The sequence below is a fragment of the Cinclus cinclus genome, chromosome 22, assembly GCF_963662255.1.
Source record: "Cinclus cinclus chromosome 22, bCinCin1.1, whole genome shotgun sequence".
Classification (NCBI taxonomy): domain Eukaryota; kingdom Metazoa; phylum Chordata; class Aves; order Passeriformes; family Cinclidae; genus Cinclus; species Cinclus cinclus.
In genome coordinates, this window is record NC_085067.1 from 3,588,925 (window position 1) to 3,608,859 (window position 19,935).

The window sequence follows — 19,935 nt, forward strand, 5'->3', positions numbered from 1 at the left end:
ATTTCATTTTATCATTTTTAGTGCTCAGTTCTAAATTTGCACAGTCTGAAAACTGGGCTTTTTAGGCTGATTTCACTTGTGTAAATTAAGGGCTTGCTGAAAGAACAGATTGTTTGCAAGATTGTTTTGTTTGATCATGGATTATGTTGTTAAACTGAAGTAATTTCTGATTTGTAAAAGGTTTGTCCAACATCCCAAGAACTTTGGTCTAATTGCTTCCTACTTGGAACGAAAGGTAAGACATTTTTTAATATAAATAGAGCTTAGGGTGGGATCCCTAACTTTCCAATAGAATAATAAATAGAAGCTTTTTTATTTTTGTCTGGGGGCTGAATAGTTTTAGAAGTTCAGAGAAATTAAAAACTCAAATCATATCTTTTCATTAGGAGTAAACCCTACTTTTTCCTGCATTTTCCCTTTAGAATGTTCCCGACTGTGTATTATATTATTATTTGACCAAGAAAAATGAAAACTATAAAGCCCTTGTGCGAAGGAATTATGGCAAACGCAGAGGAAGAAACCAGGTACATTGAATTTATTCATAACTTGGGTATTGTTGTTTTATTGCTTCATATTTACAACAGTTTCATTATCTGAGAAGGCAACATATTATAAGCATGGAGGGGAAATAATTATTTTTCCTTTATTGTATTGTTGCCCTTCTGAAATTCAAGTGATCTCAACCTTAAGGGTGTTGTTGATTAGTTTGGTTTTAATTCTCTGAAATATATTCTTCCTTTGCACATTTCTTACTTGTTTTAATATGGCAATTCATTTTATTTGAGGGTGCTGCCACAGACATTGAGGTTGAGTCCATCATTAAATCCCATGTTGGAGCCAAGAGAAATTAGGTTTAGCATGTGACTTGCAGTGGAAAATATATAATCACTTCATAATGTCAGTGTTTGACAAAAAGTAGAAATTAATAGTGGTCTTTATTTGGTGGTCAGGCTCAAAGTCAAACTGGAACTTCAGAGCCAGAAGAAAGAGACTGATTTAATGCATGTGAATAAAAAATCCTGCTGATTCAGGAAGTGTTCCTTTGGAGGACTTCAGAGAGGAAAAGAACAGTATTTTATAAGTACGTGTGCTGGGCTATCAGGGTTAATGTGGGTATTGGACCCTGAAACTTTGGGACTGCACAAATCTGCTCTGCAAACCAGTAAATGCAGTAGATATTGCACTGAAATACACAAATACTGAATGTTTTCTAGGAGTCCCAGTAGATGTATATTTTAATATAAAATTGTTACAAACAGTTTCAACTGAGGAGCGGATCCTGTTCAGTAGAAACAATCAGGGGGTTGTGCTTCTGTGGTGCTGTTGTACTTAAACCTTTGGAATTATGGGCTGATGTTCTACCAGAAGAGTCCTGTCATGGGAGAGCATCTTGTCTGTACCCCACAAATGATGGCTGGCTTAGGGCAGGGTCATTTTCATTGTGCACAGGATTTAATAGAGATTCTGCTTTGATGGGAGAAATTACTGCAAATAATCTGTATTTTGTCAGGACTTTTGTTAGAATTTCTAAGCCTAATAATCTTTTTTAATAAGAAGGGTTATTGTTGTTGGAATAGTGATTGGGGAAGAATTGCAGTTAAAAGTCTGGATGTGTGGCAAATTAAAAGAAAATGGAAATAAACAGAATTGTCCAAATGTGGGTAATCACTGGACACTTAAAAGAGGTAGTGCTGCCATTTGGAGTGGCTCAGTTTCTTGTACCGTTATAAAATGAGGTTGGTGTGATCATGGGAAGTGTCACATGTTGAGGAGTGCCTTTGCTGAGTGCTGCCCTAAGGGGTGAGGAGACAGAACTCAGCTGTAGTGCAGTGGAACTGGAGATTTTGAGATACTTAGAAAGTCATCACTGTGTATCTAAATGCCTTTTCCATGTTGTTAAAATTCAGAATATTAGAATTGTTAGAATTCAAAATTTGGATGGACTTTTCTATCCATAAATGGTTGCTTTCCTTGGATAATGTATATAGAGCAGAAAGGTTTTAATTCCAGCCTTAGACACAAGGGCATGGATTTGCTTGGTGAGCTCAGCTCAAGGTGCTCTGCCTGACTTTGTGACTGCTCCTGTGAGTGCTGATTTATATGTGAGTAACTGAATACATCAGTTGGAACACTGAAGCTTTGTTCAGCTCAGATTACTTGCTCTTGGAATTGTAGCAGAGTTGTACTCTGTAATTGCTGGTTGTTGATCCACTCTGAGTGCTACAGCACATCCCTAAACTTTGGGCAACTGCTGGCTAGGCTTAATGTGTGCTCTGTGAAGGATGCAAGAAAGTGCCAGGTTTTTAGCTCTGGAGAGGGCTGAGCTAGACTTGCCAACTCAAGGAAATACTCTCAGCACTCTAAAAGGGAAATTTTACCATTTCTGGAAGTTTAAATTCAGAAGTATTGCAGTTAGCATGTTAATAGTAAAGAACTAAATCATACTTATAATTTGATTAGTGATTAATTAACAACATCTATAACAGCTAGTAAAAAAGAACTTGGGAGGGTTGAACTGCCTGGCTTGCCAGAGCTTTTATCTTAGGGCTGCAGAAAGCAGCTCACCCCCTTCCCCCTCCTGTGCCCCAGCTTTGTTTGAAGCTGATATTTTTCATATCTCTCAGTAGCAACTTAAAACTTTCTTGCTGATTGGCAAATGTAAGTCATGTAAGATTTATGAGGTGCTCCAGGATGGGCTTAGGCCAGTAACAGGTGCTTCAGCTTAAACTCTTAATAGTTCATATATTTTTGTAAATTAGAAGGCAAGCAAGTGGAATATTGCAGTGGAGGAGATATTAATCATGGTAAGGACGTTGAAGTCCTTCAGAGAATGCAGTGAGCACAGCTTGGCTCAGATTTCAGTGTGGGGGCTTCCACTTAAGAGAAGCTGAGTGCTGGATCAAGGATATGAAGAGATGCAAGGCTAATAAAATTCTGATGTGTGTTTGTCCTCAAATAGGTCTAGAAAGGGCTTCTTATAAAATGCTGCCTAAACTGTTCCAGAGTGTCACAGAGGCAACTGAAAAAATGTGTCTTAAACCAAAGTTTGTTGAATGTAGAGAAAGTTTTTAACATAGAATTGAGAGAGAGCCATGGCTGTGTGGTGCTTTAAATTCCCTATCCCTGGAAGTATTCAGGACAGGGCTTGGAGCAACCTGATCTGGTGGGGGACGTCCCTGCCCATGGCAGGGGGTTTGGACTTGGTTGATCTTTAAGGTCCCCTCAAACCCAAACCTTCCTGAGATTCTATGATTACAGAGAATTCCTTAAATAACTCCTTGAAAGAAGGTTTCTCTAAGTGAAGTTTTAAATGAATTTGGTGGCCAAGCAATGGTCAGTGCTGGCTGTGTTCCTGCAGTGTGTGTGGCTGGAGCCTGTGGCCAGCAGCAGGTGGGAGACCAGTGATGTGAGCAGACAGAAATTCACTGCCCGTGTGTGACGGGGATCACCTCTGGTGACTCCAGGGAGATTAGAAGGTGCTGTGTGAGAGGGGCAGCACTGCTGCAGGCAGCTTAAGTGGCAGAATGACACAATTTCCTGGAATAAACACGTTGCTGGGTCAGGCAGCCTCTGCTAAGGAGCTCTGTGATGTTGCTGCTGGGGTGGGTTTTGTCCTTTTGAGCCGTGCCCTGAGCTCAAGCCCATCCCCTTGTGTGGACAGTAAAAGTTTCCATCAGCAGATGAATGTGCAGGAACGTCGCTGACCGAGGCTTCGACTCCTTTAAGGTTTGTTGTGCCTTTAAAGTTTGTGTTTATGCATTGATTATGCAGCTTAAATAAAGTTACTGGGGAACAGACAACCAAGTGATGTTAAGCTGGCCCGGTAAGAACAGGATTTTCAACAACTGTTTTCTAAATAGATTAGATGTAAAATAATTTTCTTTAATTTTTTAATGCTGTTTTAATTCCTTGTTTTCAGGTCAATCTATCTGGCAAGGTGGAAATAATTTATCTTAGCACATCTCTGACATCTTGCTTGAAGGAAGTCTTTGCATAATCAATAACCAGCACCTTAATTGCTAATAATTTGCAGCAAGATGATAGTGGTTAGTGTTTAGGGTTTCTGCTCCTGTTCACATTATTAAAATGTCAAAACCAAGTCAGTTTGTGACCATTTCCAGCCTCAGTTCACTTAGTGAAACAGTGACACCTGCTGCTGCACTCACAGGGAGGTTGCTTCCTCTGTGAAGAAGAAAAGCCTATTTTGTGGAATTTTTCAGTCGTTTGTCAAATCTGAGTTCATGAAGTGCTAGAACAGCAGTCTTGTAATTCTCTGTCCTTGTGTTGTTCTCTGTCCTTGTGTTTTCCGTGAATTGCCAGATGTACTCTGGGTATCTGTTTGAGACAAGTCCTGTGTTTACCGTGCTTATAAAACTGTCAGCAGAAAATAGAGTTTTTGTTGGTTTTAAAAATAATTCTTTCTGTAAACTCACTGGAACTATAAGTCTAAAATTCCCACACCAAATTTTTTTTTAGCAACTATATTTCTTAAATACTAGTGACAGTTTTGAGAAAGCGACTTGGAGTTGCTGATAACTTTCATGCTGCCAGACCTTTTGGTCCCCAGTTGTAAGATCATGTTTCACTATAAAATGCATGAAGTTAAAAATAAAATTTGAGAGGAGCAACGCCCTCACTGAATGGATCAGACCTCCCTAGGCACTTTTAGAGTTATTCTGTTCTTATGCTGACCACTGTGCTGTGCCTGTAACTTGATATTATCAAGTGAGAAGTAAGGCAGCATCAGTTTTTGTGCTGCCCTGAGGACAGGATGCTGCACCATTGTGTGATAAGGTTATCATCTAAATCCTATTTCATTTCAGCAACAGATTGCTCGTCCTTCTCAAGAAGAAAAGGTAGAAGAAAAGGTAGAAGAGGAAAAATCAGACAAATCAGAAAAAAAAGAGGAGGAAAAGAAAGATGAGGAGGAGAAGGATGAGAAGGAGGAATCTAAGTAAGTGTGTATATGCTGAAGTGCATGAATTCACCCTAGACTGCAGGTTTTGGCAAAGATCAGAACAGGATTTGCATTAGCCTAACAGTGAAATCTGGACTGAAAACTGTTTCTTTTGTGTATGAAATTTTTTTTTTGGACATACAAATTTCTCTGTCTTGCTGAGCTAATCCGATCAGTGGAAAAAGTAATGGGATTATTATTTTGCACATGTAATAATTTCCATATCTTGTTGGTTTGGCCTTTCTCGTATGTTCTATCATACATGGTGTGTTCATATTTTCTTTGAAGTTGACAAAATCATGTATCTGTATTAGTGTCTGGCAACTGGAAGTTGTGGGCAATAAGTGAATTCTGTTTCACTGAAGGCATCTTCTGAGTTCACGGAGTTTTCTTTGTGGGGTTTGGGATTTGTTTGTCCATTGATATTCAGGAATATCTGCTCACAATGGCTCTCTGAATGTGACTGAATTATTTTTTACCTATTCCCAGAGAGAATACCAAAGAAAAGGACAAAACTGAAGTTGCACCAGAGGAAACAGAGGAAAGGGAGCAGGCAGCTCCTCGGGGCCGAAAAACTGCAAACAGCCAAGGTCGGCGTAAGGGCAGAATCACCAGATCAATGACAAATGAAGCTGCACAAGCAAATGCTGCTGCAGCTGCAGCCACTGAAGAGCCACCACCACCTCTGCCACCCCCACCAGAACCTTGTGAGTAGCACTTACAGCACTCCCAGGGACCCAGCTGCTCGTGGGCTCCTCACTGACACGGGGCTGTTTCCAGGCATGCAGTGCACTTGTCTTTTCTTGTGTAGTATTCCAGCTTTATTCTTAGCCTTGTTTATAATTTTGTGACTGTGTTCAACTTCACAAGTGTAACTTCATGAGTAGTGCATGTGCAATCGGCTGTTAGAATGATGTGAGGGGAGAAAAGGCAGTTCAGCCCTTGTGTGATAACACCTTGTCTCCCTGTGCAGGTTCATGATGGGTCTGCAGAGATCCAGGTGCCTGTGACACAGATTCACTTACAGGCTGCAGCTCACAGAGGATGTTGTTAAATAATTGGCCTGATATTTGAGTACTTCAGCAAGTTTCATAAGCTGAAATAGATCTTGGCAAGTTGTTGTTTCTGCATTAGGTGGAAAGAGGCTTTTTTAAAATAAAGCGTTACTTTCCTGGCTGGTATGGTTAAAAAAGACAACACAGTCTCTGAGTGTATTCTGGAAAAGGCTGACCTAATTTGTGTTGATGCAGAAATACCAGAATATCTTGTGGCTGGTAAATAATTATCCAGGATGGCAGGGCAGGTTGTGGTTTTCTTTCTTGCAGTGCTCTGCAGTGGCAAAATTTGTTGCTCCTCTTGCTTCAGCTGGGTAGTTACAGGCAGCTGCTATTCTAGAGCTTGTAACATCTCTTCTGTTACTCAGATGTTCTGCCTATAAAGAACAGAGTAATTGGGCACATCAGTTCTTGTATAACTCTAAACAACAGAGATTGTGAGAAACATTCTTACTCCGTTGATACAGCAGTGTTTTATAAGCAGTGGGGTTTTTTAAGTCTGAGGAAATAGTGTGTTTTACTTTTGTTTTGCTTTATTTTTAAACCATTCTGCAGGGTTTTGTGAAAAATCCAGAACAATTTTTCAGTGGATCAGATACTTTATAGTGTCCTACTTCTGTGGTTTGTTAATGGAAGCTGTTGCAGGGTCTTTGTTACGTGCTGTGTGTAATGGCAGATTTTATGGAAAGGAAATGGAGGCTGGTGCAGCTCAGTGCTGTTCAGAAATTTAAACAGGATAATACAAAATCCAGGGGAGTGAATGAAAAGCACTCTGGACTGAATCATACTTAGTTTCCTGCTTGCTTTTACTTACTGGGGTTTTTTGTTTTCTTTTTGTCCATTTTTCGAGTTGGAGACACAGTTGATACAGGAACAGTAGATTTCTTGACACACACTAACCAATAAATAACCATTCCAGCAATGAGACAGCACTGAACTAGCTTAGAGCATGTTGGATTGCTGCTTTTAGTAGCTGATGGTAATTACTGACATTTAAAATGAAATTTTAGTGATAAATACACCTGAGTTACTTACAAATCTTCCTTGGCAGACAATTAATCCCAGTTTTGTAGGCAGAATAGTTTTGGACCATTTTCTCTGCTGAGCTTTTGGTGGTTCCTTCTGAATCTCTGACTTGGTTTAATGGAGATTGTCTGCTTCCCTCTGATGAGAGAACTTTCACCAGTGACCTGAGCAAGCCATAATGTAAATAGATTTCTTGACTATGGGGTGCATAATTGGTGCCATAATAATGAAACCTGGTGTTTTCTCTGCTCAGTATCTTTGTTTCTCTTTCAGCTTCTACAGAGCCTGTGGAGACATCCCGCTGGACAGAAGAAGAAATGGAAGTTGCTAAGAAAGGTAAACCTTGTAAAGCCTTGAACTTCCTTCTGGATACTTGCATTTGCAAAATTTCAAGGATTTACTGAATCACTGAATATATTTACTGTGACTTTTGCCAGTACTATGCTGATTTGAAAATTGCTGTTGGCTTTTTTGTAAAAAAAGGAAAAAGCAAGCGGCTTTAACAGACAAAATAATTTTTTGAGACTCGATTTGACTCTTTTCCTGTGGGTTACTTAGAACTGTTTGGAGAGCAGTACTTCTCTGTCTTGCCTTCCCATAGGCATTGTTGTTCCATTTATTGAGGTTTGGATAGCTGAGTTATTGATCATAATAAATACTGGTTCTTTTATGTCTGACCAGGTCTAGTGGAACACGGGCGAAACTGGGCAGCAATTGCCAAAATGGTTGGGACGAAAAGTGAAGCTCAGTGTAAAAACTTCTACTTCAATTACAAAAGGAGGCACAACCTGGACAGTCTCCTCCAACAGCACAAACAAAAGGTGAGTGCTGTAGACATTGAATATTTTGCAGGAGAAAACTTGGGTCTTTCTGAAGTCATGCATCACTCTTCACTAAGGCTGTTTTGCAACCTCCAGTCATTTCCTTTTCTACTTGTTTTTGTGTTGTGACATAAATCTCCTAGAAATGGTTGCTGGTGCTCACTGACCTGTGAGAGTGACCTCTTCTTGCTTTAAAATGCAATAGGAGGTTTTGCACTAGGTAAAACACTTGAGCCTGAAGAGTTCTTCAGTGCTCTGAAAGGCACATTCCTCACCAGTGCAAGAGCAGCTGTAGATGTACAACAGCTCCTTGAAACACAGCAAACTCTGACCTTACCAAACAGAGCAGGAGAGGTGGTAGAAGTCCAGGAACTGAAAGTCTAGGAGCATTGAAAGTAGAATGCTGTGTGTTGGAGTTCTCTAAGCTGCAGTGCCTTCTCTCACTGAGGTGAAGAACATCAGTGTCTGTTTGCTGTAGTTGTTCTGTTGTCCCCCAAACATGCCATGAGACTGTGGTTTGTTCCCAAACTTGTTTTTGGTCAGGAGCAGCAAAAGCTGGCCTGAAGTTGAAAGAGTGTCCTCTCATGAATGACTGTGCTAAATAGATACCCTCTGTCCTTCATTTCAACCTCAGACTGGTAAATGGGAATGAAGGAAAAGGCAATAATTGTGAATTTTCAGTACCTTGTCAATGCTGTGTCTTCCTCAGTCTTCGCGAAGGCCCCGAGAGGAGCGAGATGTGTCACAGTGTGAGAGTGTGGCTTCGACTGTGTCAGCTCAGGAGGATGAAGATATTGAAGCATCTAATGAAGAAGAGAACCCAGAAGACAGTGAAGGTAACTTTTCTAGGAAGGAAACTCATGTGTGCACAGAAAAGGGCCCATGTTTTGTGCTAATTATATGCTCAGAAAGCTGTGTTCCACTTCATGATGTTGTTGTTCAAATGCTCTTTCAGTTGGATTTCAGCAGTTTGAACTCACTCAAGGGGATGTGGCATTTTTAGAATTTAGCAGCCTAAAGATGTTTGCTGCTTAGTATTTTGAGATGCTTTGATTATGCTGTCATCTGGAGTGTTGAAACAAGTTGAACCAAATACATCTAACCTTTGGTAGCTCATAGTCTCAGTAAAGCTTCAGACAAGCAAATTCAAGTGGTGGGAGTTTTTTTGTTGTCTTTTTTTTTAATATATATTTGTTGGTTGTAACTGGTAATTTATAGACACTCAACATCAGTCAATCTTGGCTGGTCTTTTGTGGAGCAAAAGGCAATAGAATTCATAAACAATGAATGAGAGAAGATGACTAAGTGTTGGGTTTCCAGTTGTTGGTATTTTTTAGTTGCAGTATTTGTGTAATTCAGCCAATTGTCCATTTCTATAATAAATCCAAATTAATTGCTTTGCAGATGGGTTGGTTAAAATTGATGGATCCTTACTGCACCCATTTTGTCACATATCATTGGTTGAACCTTCATGGTAAAACATTTTTCCCCCAGGTGCTGAAAATAGTTCTGATACAGAAAGTGCTCCATCTCCAACTCCAGCAGAACCTGCTAAACCAACTGAAGAAACTCCATCTGAGCCTGCTGCTCCAAAAGTAACCACTGAGGCCCCAGCAGAGCAAGAATCTGCCAGTAAACCTGCAACCAGCACATCTCCCTCCTTACCAGCTCCAAGTGTATCAACAGCTGAAACTCAGAACCCTGAGCCACAGGTTAAGGAAGAAATAAACACTGAAGCTGAGGAGCCTATGGAGGTGGACAGCAGAAGCCATTCAGCTGAAGCTAAGCCTGTGATTACTCTTCCAGTTCATACCAAAGTAGAACCTGTAGAGACTGAAATGAGGCTACCAGAGAATATTCAAGTGAAAATAGAGAATGATACCAAAGAGAGAGAGGTAGAGAAACCCAAGGAAAAGTCAGAACCGGAGGAAATGGACTACAGCCTGTCCCAGCAAGTTCCTACAGCCAGACCAGAATCCCATTCAGATAATGACTCCAGTGCCACCTGCAGTGCTGATGAGGAAGTTGATGGAGAACCTGACAGACAGGGGTGAGTAGGGCTTTCAATGGACAGTCTTTGGAGCTGTTTCTCTTTTGGGAATGGCTGACACACTGAGGGTATTTGAAGTCTTTCAGTGTTCTCTTGGTGCAGTTCCTGTGTCACCCCAGAATGGCACTGGAGCCAATGCCCCCCTCCCTCTCAGAGGTTTAATATTCACACAGTGCCAGGGATAGATGTTTAAATGTTAAAAGTATCCAGTGTCATGGAGTGCATGTGGGCTTTGGAAGAGTGCAGGTGATGGTGTTTCTGCACTCTCTTGCCTTTTCAAACTTCATCTTTCCACAAATGTTTTAGCCCCCCACGTGGAATTATTTTACTATAGACTACTGTTTCTTTTCTGTAGTTCTTCCTATCCAATGTGCTTTTCCAAAGCACTCTCTATAAGGAAGGTTGCATTGCTGTCAGTACTGCATACATAAATTTCTGATGTGGGAGATTCTGAGCTCATATTTTGGTATTTCTGTGTGTTATGAAAATACAGCAGTATCTGTTCCTCTTCTACTGTATGTGCTGTGGGACAAAACACAACATGGTTCTGACTTTTCAGCTCTTTGTCCAGTCTGAAAAATATGTTGGTTTTTTGAAGTTAAGAGTTGTGTCTGTAAATCCTTTAAGTTGTATAGCTTTGGTTCTTTTGGTGATATTTTTCCCTTCTATCTCTTTTTCCAGTATCTACAGCAGAGAGTCAAAGCCCTCACTTTTAAATCCCACTGGGTCAATTCTGGTATCATCCACGATAAAGCAAGGGCAGATGGACCTGCAACAGCTTCACCACAGAGCTGCTGTCATCCCACCTATGGTATGGGCAGTTTTCAGTGATGTTTGAAGGAGTGTTTGTTACCCCTAAATCTAGTCACAACATTAGGCAGGAAAAAATTGTTAAACAAATGAAGAAAAAGATAATTTATTACTGTATTTTTCAGGTGGGAAAGGTTAAGTGCAACCAAGTCTAAACCCAATAGTTTAAAACCAGGTGTGGACCTTTTGAAACACCCAGACTGCAGGGGAGAACTGCGCTCCACAACTCCTCCAGGAATTGCCTGTGAGGGTCTCCCTGACGTTGTCCCCTCGTTGTCCCCAGGTTTCCTGCAGCCCCTGCTCTGTCCCTGTGGGCACCCCAGTGAGTGGTTATGCTCTCTACCAGCGGCACATCAAGGCCATGCACGAGTCAGCCCTGCTGGAGGAGCAGCGGCAGCGCCAGGAGCAGCTGGACATGGAATATCGGAGCGCTGTGAGCCCCTGTGGCACCTCCAAGAGCCCCAGTGTGGAGTGGGAAGGTTGGTGTTCCCATACCTGTGCTTTGTGGCTGTGTGCTACACTGCTGCCTCGTTGGAGAGTGACAATTTAGTGTGATAAGGAGCTGATAATGAGCTGCTCCTTGCTGGAAGGAACCTGCCTGCTCTGTTGCACTTACTGTTGAAGAGCTGCCTTGTAGGCCCTTTATATAAAGGTAGCAAACTGGTTCCATTTGGGTCAAACCCAAAAATGAGTTGTTCCTACAGGGAGAGGTGCAGTGTGCAGGTTAGTGGAGCAGATGATTCTGTTCTAGGGGAACCCTTCCAGAAGTTTAAGGTGAAGGCAGGAGTATGTACTCCGTGCAGTAAAAGATTCATTTTAAGTGTGCTCATACATGGACACTGAGCACTGAAATAGGACACAAGAGTTTGGTGGAACAGATTAATACTTCTTTTTAATTGCAGTGTTTGTACCTGATGGGTGTGTCTGGCATTGGAGTAGTCCCTTTGTTAAAACTGTGCTGTGAATTGGACCTTTTGACTCCAGTTTCTAACCCAGGGTTCTCTTTCTGATAACTTCAACCCTCCCAGGAAAACCAGTGGCCTATATGCCTTATGCTGAGGTCAAGAGAATAGAACAGGAAGCACAAGTGCAAAATCCAGCCACAAGGTCAGCATCACCCTACAGGTTATCTCCAAGAGAAGTCAATAAAGCCTCTCCCCAGCCTGAGATGAATGCAGCTCGCTACAGTGTCCCTCCAGGTAAAGATTTGGAGGATCAAATTATTCTCTAAACACTTTGTGGGCTAATAGAAAAAGACAATTTTCTGTGTGTGTGTGAATTGGTGCTCAGTGTTTTTCTAGCCCAATGAGGCTATACTGTACTATTTCTGTTCACACTGCAATGTTTAATGTAGAATTTTTCCCCTCAAGTTCTCCAGCCAGCCCCTCACCAGGTGATAACCAATATTCCTGAAGGAGTTCGCCTGCCCACAACCAGACCCACCAGACCACCACCACCACTCATTCCATCCTCCAAAACCAGTGTGCCATCAGAAAAACCTTCCTTCATCATGGGAGGCTCAATCTCACAAGTAAGAGAATTATTATTTGAAAATCTGTCTTACATCAGTTTTTGTACCCTTTCTGCAATCTTCAGCTTCTTGTACTGGGTTATGGAGTCACAGCATTAACCTTTAAGACCTACCTGTACATATAATTCTAAAAGTCCAGGAATTACAGGAGCTTTAGAAATGGAACATTTACTCACATTTAAGGGCATGGATAGGTGACCTGCATCTCCAAACTACCGGTGACACTCCACTCCTGCTGCTCTCTGCTTTGGGACATGGCAGTGGGGCACTGTAGCATTTCCAGATAGGATCATAGTAGTTTTAGCACTCTCCTTTAAAGAGAGATGTGAATCTTCATTCCAGAAACAATAATTAGCATCTATTTGTTGTTTCAGGGAACACCTGGCACTTATTTAACATCCCACAGTCAAGCTTCCTATGCCCAAGAAACTGCAAAGCCATCAGTGGGTTCTATATCCCTTGGGCTACCAAGGCAGCAAGAGTCGGCCAAATCTGGTAAGGAAAGAAAAGCTGACATGTTTTATACAGACTATTTAATGATCCATAATTACAGGAAATTTAAAAACCTCAACCTTTTCTTCTCCTCAGTAGGTTCCTTGCCCTATATCAAACAAGAAGAATTTTCACCCAGAAGCCAGAATTCCCAACCTGAGGGACTTCTGGTCAGGGCACAACATGAAAGTGTGGTGCGAGGTAAAGAAAGTTACATAGATTCAAAAAGTCTTGTCAGAGCCTGAGAAAACCAAGAGAATTAACTGCTGAAGTGTTATTTTAAAAGTATTCTATGATTATATAAGTATCATAAGATTACAGGATTCATTTGTTGCCTGTTTTCCAGGGCATGTGTATTTGTAGCTGGCTCCTCCTGTCTGCATGGCTCACTTGAAAATATTTGTTACAATCCATGCAAATTTCAAAATAAAGTTGCTCACTAGAGCAGATCCATCAAAAGAAAATAAATTAACTTCCATGAGTTAATGCTTACTATATTACTATAAGTAAAATACTTGCAGTCTGTAAAAGGCTATGTTAAAAGAGGAAATGGCCTAACTGCCTCAAATCCCTGCTGTTAAATTGAAATTTCCCCTTAATTTTAATGAAAACTAACAGTTTTCAGTAGAATTTATAATTATTTCAAATTGAGTGGATTTTTTTTTAAATTTTCTTATTTATCAGGATGTCTTTATTTCAAACCAGGTACCACAACAATACAGGAGGGGAGTATAACACGAGGAACTCCAACCAGTAAAGTTTCAGTTGAGACCATTCCTTCTTTGAGAGGCTCCATAACTCAGGTATTTTACATTTTACTGCTGGGAAGGCTGTAGCAAAGCAGCATCTTCAGACTATCACTGAATGTATTTGCATGTCTGAAAAAGTCAATTATTATCACAGGGTAGGAACTGCCTTGAAAATGACTTTCAATCCAATCAGATAATCAAACCCCACTATTGTTGAAGTCAGCATTACCATGATTTCATCTTCATATATATGAGTTTTCAAACCTTTTAGGTAATACCAGAGCCTTTGGTAAACCTAACTTAGGGCAAATTTCCTGAAAATTGTATCACACCCGAGTTCAAATATTCAGACCAAGTGTAAACAATCTTGTGCAGATTCTATTTAAATCCAAGAAGGGAAATTCAGGTCTTCTGTCTTTCACATTGTTTTGGTTGATTTGGTATCCTTAGTACAGAGAGTAATTGCCTCAATTCTGCTTTGAGATGAGAAGGGGAGGTTTCATTGCTTTGGACAGAAATAAAAATTAATGGCACCATATGTTATCTTCCCCCCAAATGGTATTTATAGGGTAAATGTTCCAGGTTGTGAAATACACTGGTAATATTGTTTAACAAGGTAGCAGAAATAACCTTACTCATATTTAGGTTAAGTGTCTATAACAGAGGCAGAATTTTAAGCCCTACTTGATAAATTAGCTTGTTTTATAGACCTAAAAAGTTTTTTTTTGTTTTGTTTTGTTTTGTTGTATTTTCCCTTCACTCCTCCTTATTCTCTAATGACTCAGAGCATGTGAGTTGATTGATGTGCTGGGTTTGCACACAGGGTACCCCAGCTCTGTCTCAGTCTGGCATTGCTGCTGATGCACTGCTCAAGGGAACCATCACCCGGCTGGCTACAGAGGACAGCAGCCCAGAGAAGTGCAGGGAGGAGGCCTCAGCCAAGGGCCATGTCATTTATGAAGGCAAAAGTGGGCATATTCTGTCTTATGATGGTGAGTATTTGCATATTCTGCCTGGTCAAAGTCAGGTTCTGCTTTGATTATCCATAGCTGAAGTGTTTCTGTTTTCAAGCAGATGTGTGTTTAAAATACAGTTACTATTCCTTTGCCATTTATTTCCTATTTTCATTGAATGTTTGTATTGTGAAAGGGTAAATAACCAGGTTTAAAATTACCTGTATTAAAATGAAAACGAATGTATCATGTAACTTTAAACTTCAGCTGAAATACTGATAAATTAGTAACTTAACAATTAACTTCTTGACAAACTATAAAGGATTTTTTAAGATTGATATTTAATGTTACAGTATTATATTGAAGTTGTGTTGTTTAAATATTAATGACCTGTGGTCTCATTAATGTAATATTAATGTGTCCCTTTGTTGTCCACATTTCCTGACCACACTCTTTTACATTTTGCCAGCTATTAAAAATGTCCGTGAAGGAACAAGGAGTCCAAGAACTGCTCATGAAATTGGCTTAAAGAGAACCTATGATACAATGGAAGGAAACATAAAACAGGGGATGTCACTGAGGGAGTCTCCAGGGTCTGCACCACTGGAAGGTAAAAACAGCTGCTTCCAAAATGTTTTATCCATTGATGTAAAAGCTGATTCTAAATCAATTGAATTAGAGTTGTCTTAGGGTCCAGACTAACAGAGAAGTTAGATTTAAATCACACTAATGGCCAAATCCACTGCAGTTAGAGTGTGCTGGAAACAGGACTGGAGTAGATCCCAGTTTTCTTTTCTGTTTTACCACAACTGCTGCTGTCGCAGGTGGCACTTCCTGCTCTCAGCACATCTGACAGATGTTCCTGGCTCTCCACAGTTCCAGTGATCCTGTTGAGCTCAAACTGGGTCACACCAGCACAGCCTCTGCCACACCCTTTAGTTAAATATTGGTATCACACTGCCCTGACCTTATGCATTCCTGCAAGAAACCTCTTTGAACTGCAGGATCCTGCTTCAGGGCATCCCTAGTGCTGTGGTGTTTTAATAAACTGTAATCAAACAAAGCCTGCAGAGGCCAAGGCAGGTCATTATATAACTTCTCTGATTGTTTTGTAAAAAAACAAACGCAAGAAAATATTTCCTGCCTCAACTATGGAGCCTTGCTACTTAAAAGCATTTTGTGCCATCTTTGGGTAGCCCTGAGAGGCTATTTTGTGGACATGTTCAGCAGATGGAACAATGTGAATGTGAGGTTTGTAGGCTGCACACAGAAATTCAGTGTTGCCTCTAAGTTGCTGATGCATTTGGCTCTCTGGGCTCTTTTGGCATCTGAGAAGCTGCTCTGGTGCTTTTATGCTTGGTCTCATCAGTGACACATTTTCTGTCTTCAAACTGTGAAAAATTATAAGTGTTTTGAGCACTTTGTTTAGATTCTTACTGTAGGCACAGTAAATTATTCTATTCCCCAATGATTCAGTATGAACTTTGATAATTGAGAGGATGCAGAGGAATATTTTGGTTTGGTTTTTTGTTTTTTTTTTGGTTCCCCTTCCCACCATGAACACCTATCATTCTAGGCAAGGAAAGTGGAGTGTGAGAAAAGCAGTGACTGCTTTTGAAACCAAGGTTAAGCTTAATTATAAAAAAAACACCTCCTGTTTTCTAAATACGTTAAAACTTGCAGCTATGCAATAGCACAAGTACTTGAACTGAAAGATTATCTTTTTAGGGCAGGAGGTGTTTATAACATGTTGCTGCAATGCCTAGCATACTGAGGCTTGGCCCTCTGGGCACTGCCAGGGTACAGATACCATCTTTCATGTGTAAGAAGGAGGGGGTTTGTTGATTTGGAGGTTGTATTTTTTTAACACTTGTTTAATTCTCTAAATTACCTTCATTTTAATTTTAGGTTTAATCTGCCGAGCGCTGCCTCGGGGTAGCCCACACGCTGAACTAAAGGAGAGAACAGTCTTGTCTGGCTCTATAATGCAAGGTGAGGTACTGCAGGTTTCTAAAGGGGAGCATTAATTAATCCTCAAAAATCTGGATTTCTGAACCTTAAAGCTCTTATTAACTGTGGGAGCTATGTTAAAGGTGGAGCTTATTTTACGAAACATTTTCACAGCATAAATCAGCAGCTTTTTGATATGCTGTCTTCAAAGCTAGTCTGTAAACACAGATTTTATTTCTAATTGGAAAATAGACTTTTTAATATGAGTACTTGGTAATTAGAATTTTTTTTTTTAAATTAACACTAATAACTCTGCAGATACATTTAGTTCTTTTATTTCAGCATCTGAAATAACCGTGGGAGGTTTTTTGTAATATGTTGTTCAGTATTATTTTTGTGATGGTTTTTTTAGACCTTGAGTATCTTACCACAGACTACAGCAAACCAAAGTTTCACTGTTATATTTAATTAGTTACTCTTCTTATGAAAAAAGAGACTTAGCAGCTATTAATACCAGTCATGTGACCCTTTCTTTCTATGAAAGGCACACCAAGAGCAACAGCTGAAAGTTTTGAAGAAGGCTTGAAGTACCCCAAACAGATCAAGAGAGAGTCACCTCCCATCAGGACGTTTGAAGGAGCCATCACCAAGGGCAAACCCTACGATGGGGTCACCACCATAAAGGAGATGGGTCGCTCCATCCATGAGATCCCAAGGCAGGACCTCTTAAGCCAAGAGAGTCGCAAGACTCCTGAAATGGTGCAGACAGCCAGGCCAATCATAGAAGGCTCCATATCTCAGGTAAACCCAGAAAGCACTTTCACACTCACACACGAGTGAATCAGGCTTGTGGGAGTTTTTCCACAGTGTGACCTTAACCTGAACTTTCTCCTCTTCAGGGCACACCCATAAAATATGAAAGCAACTCTGGCCAGTCTGCCATCAAACACAATGTAAAATCTTTAATCACTGGACCAAGCAAGCTGCCCCGGGGAATGCCTCAGCTGGAAATGGTGCCAGAAAACGTGAAGGTGGTGGAACGAGGAAAATACGAAGATGTGAAGACCGGGGATGCCGTGCGGTCCCGTCACACGTCAGTAGTCAGCTCTGGTCCCTCTGTTCTCAGGTCAACACTTCATGAAACTCCCAAATCACAGCTGAGCCCTGGGATTTATGATGATACAAATGCTCGGAGGACACCTGTGAATTATCAGAGTCCAATGTCCAGGAGTTCACCCATGATGAATAGAGTTAGTGAGGGTATGTCATTCCTGTCCACAGTAAGACAAAAAGTTTTATTATTTTAATTTTTATGTACTCCATTCTTCTTTATTTTATTCTAGTGGCTTGTCTCAATTTGGAAGTTGGCTAGAATGAATTTTAGAAGGCTGTAAGCTGTTAATTGAAATAAGGAAATGAAAATCCGCCATAATAGAAGCGGAAAGTTGGAAAGCAATTCAGTCTCAATTTGCATTTGATTATGGATCACATTGGAAGTGGTACCTACAAGGATAATGTTTTAAGGGCAGAAACTATTCCTGATTTAAAAGTGTCTAGATGAGGAAGATGATTTAGTGAAGTGTAAATGATCTTAAAGTACAGTTCTTTCAGCAGAAGTGTTTTGTGATATAAAATGTTCTCTGTGCTTTGTTGTATTGCAGTCATTGAAAATGTTCCTTGGGAACCAGCATATTTTTACAGTTAAATTTTCAATAGAGAAATAGGCATTAATTAATTTTTCATTGCTTTTTAGCTGGAGTATCTTCTGGGAAGCCAGCAAATCATGAAAGGAAGAACACACTCACTCCAACACAGAGGGAGAGTGTGCCAGCAAAGTCTCCAGTGCCAGGGGTTGATCCTGTAGTGGCTCACAGTCCTTTTGACCCTCACCACAGAGGAGCAACTCCTGAAGTCTACAGGGGTCACCTCCCTCCCCATTTAGATCCTGCTATGCCATTTCACAGGGCTCTGGATCCTGGTAAATACATTTGTGTTGGCTTGTTTTAGTTTTAGAAATACTGTGAGCTTTAATGCACAGGAAGGATACCTTCATAAGGCAGTTATCAATGGCCAGGTATCATTTATAAGATTACAAGTATTTATTGTTGTGATTTGATTTCAGTTTAATGGTGATTTAATATCTAACCAAGAAACTTAGTAAAATAGTGTATAATTCTGTAAATTCCCTTCAGAGCTGCCAACTTGCTTCTGTTTTGTTAAAAAGTTCACAGTATTTTTTGATAAGTATATGTGGAATGTATTAAAAGCTTTCAGGAAAACTTTGCAAAGAAGGATGTGGAAGAGGCTAGAAAATTAATATAATCCTATATAATTGTATATCAATTTATATATTCTTTAAAAGTCCTCTGTTCAGACTGTGATTATTTTCACTGAAGGATTATCAGGTTGTCCCTGGTGATATAAAATACAGTGACATTCTTTTAACCTATCCCTCAGTTGATTTCTGTGAGGTATCTTCTATCTTCTTTAGGAATTTCAGCCTTTTACACTTTCAGAATTTCAGGATTTATATTTTTATTAAAGTCACCTGTCCAGTCTAGATTGTTCAGACTCTCAGTGTGCATGCAGTGCAGAAATTCAATAAAATGCTGTTCTCACTCATTTGGCACCAGCTAGAGAGACTTGATGCCACCTCTCATTGAGGCTTTACAAACACCTGAAAGTTTTATTTAATCCAGAACCATCCTGCTTCCTAAATACCCCCTTTTTCCTTCCTTTCACCCCCAGCTGCTGCTGCTTACCTGTTCCAAAGGCAGCTGTCCCCCACGCCGGGGTACCCCAGCCAGTACCAGCTGTACGCCATGGAGAACACGCGCCAGACCATCCTCAACGACTACATCACCTCCCAGCAGATGCAAGTGAACCTCCGGCCTGATGTCACCAGGGGATTGTCCCCCAGGGAGCAAACTTTAGCACTCCCTTATGCAGGAGCACGAGGTGGGCCTGGCTCTCTTTCTAGAATCCTCTTACAAGTGAGTTTTGGCTGTGCCAGCTGTGGTTTGGCTCATCCAAGGCCAGGTGTATAAATGTGTGCATCCTGTAGTGATCGTGGATGTCTGACAACTCGTTTGCAAACTGCCTTTTGTGCAAAAGAAAGCCACCTCTATAATGAATATTTTTAAAGAGAAGTCTCTGAGAGTTGCTAGTGTTCAAGAGCCAGATTGTTTTCTGCTCATTTAAATTGATGAGCAGGACCATATTTAGCTCACCATCAAACTTCAGAAAAGATAATTATATCAAAATGATAACTCCTTCTATAAGAATATAAAAGCAACAGCCAGAAGTGCAATGTTTGTGATAATAATGCTGATTGTTTTATTTTTTGGGTAATACCCAAAATTGCTAAAAGATGGGATTATTGAGTAGAGGTGAAGTGCATTATTCCAAAGGGCAATTAAAGGGAGTTGCTACAAATGCAAAATCTGACTTGGTATGTTCCTAAATCACTGATTGTCAGATCTAAGAGAGTATAACCAGCTGGAATATACCTCTACACATGCCTTATTATTGTATTTTCTCC

The 19,935-nt window shown here is 40.4% G+C and overlaps 1 protein-coding gene across 4 annotated transcripts in view; it reads left to right on the plus strand.

Moving 5' to 3' along the window:
• Positions 1–19,935, plus strand: part of NCOR1 (nuclear receptor corepressor 1) — a 53,693-nt gene that overhangs the window by 25,911 nt on the left and 7,847 nt on the right. For 2 of the 4 annotated variants that reach the window (XM_062506879.1, XM_062506881.1), the window contains exons 13-34: positions 181–235; positions 423–524; positions 4,824–4,954; positions 5,447–5,664; positions 7,312–7,374; positions 7,720–7,859; positions 8,569–8,695; positions 9,354–9,909; positions 10,591–10,720; positions 11,003–11,198; positions 11,748–11,918; positions 12,090–12,250; positions 12,625–12,745; positions 12,839–12,943; positions 13,448–13,545; positions 14,315–14,483; positions 14,914–15,054; positions 16,353–16,436; positions 16,939–17,195; positions 17,294–17,654; positions 18,148–18,372; positions 19,143–19,352. In XM_062506879.1, the coding sequence (XP_062362863.1) occupies positions 181–235; positions 423–524; positions 4,824–4,954; positions 5,447–5,664; positions 7,312–7,374; positions 7,720–7,859; positions 8,569–8,695; positions 9,354–9,909; positions 10,591–10,720; positions 11,003–11,198; positions 11,748–11,918; positions 12,090–12,250; positions 12,625–12,745; positions 12,839–12,943; positions 13,448–13,545; positions 14,315–14,483; positions 14,914–15,054; positions 16,353–16,436; positions 16,939–17,195; positions 17,294–17,654; positions 18,148–18,372; positions 19,143–19,352 (3,821 nt within the window). Of the gene's footprint in view, positions 1–180; positions 236–422; positions 525–3,524; positions 3,727–4,823; positions 4,955–5,446; positions 5,665–7,311; positions 7,375–7,719; positions 7,860–8,568; positions 8,696–9,353; positions 9,910–10,590; positions 10,721–11,002; positions 11,199–11,747; positions 11,919–12,089; positions 12,251–12,624; positions 12,746–12,838; positions 12,944–13,447; positions 13,546–14,314; positions 14,484–14,913; positions 15,055–16,352; positions 16,437–16,938; positions 17,196–17,293; positions 17,655–18,147; positions 18,373–19,142; positions 19,353–19,935 lie in introns of those variants that run through there. The other 2 variants (XM_062506880.1, XM_062506882.1) reach the window with 2 other exon arrangements.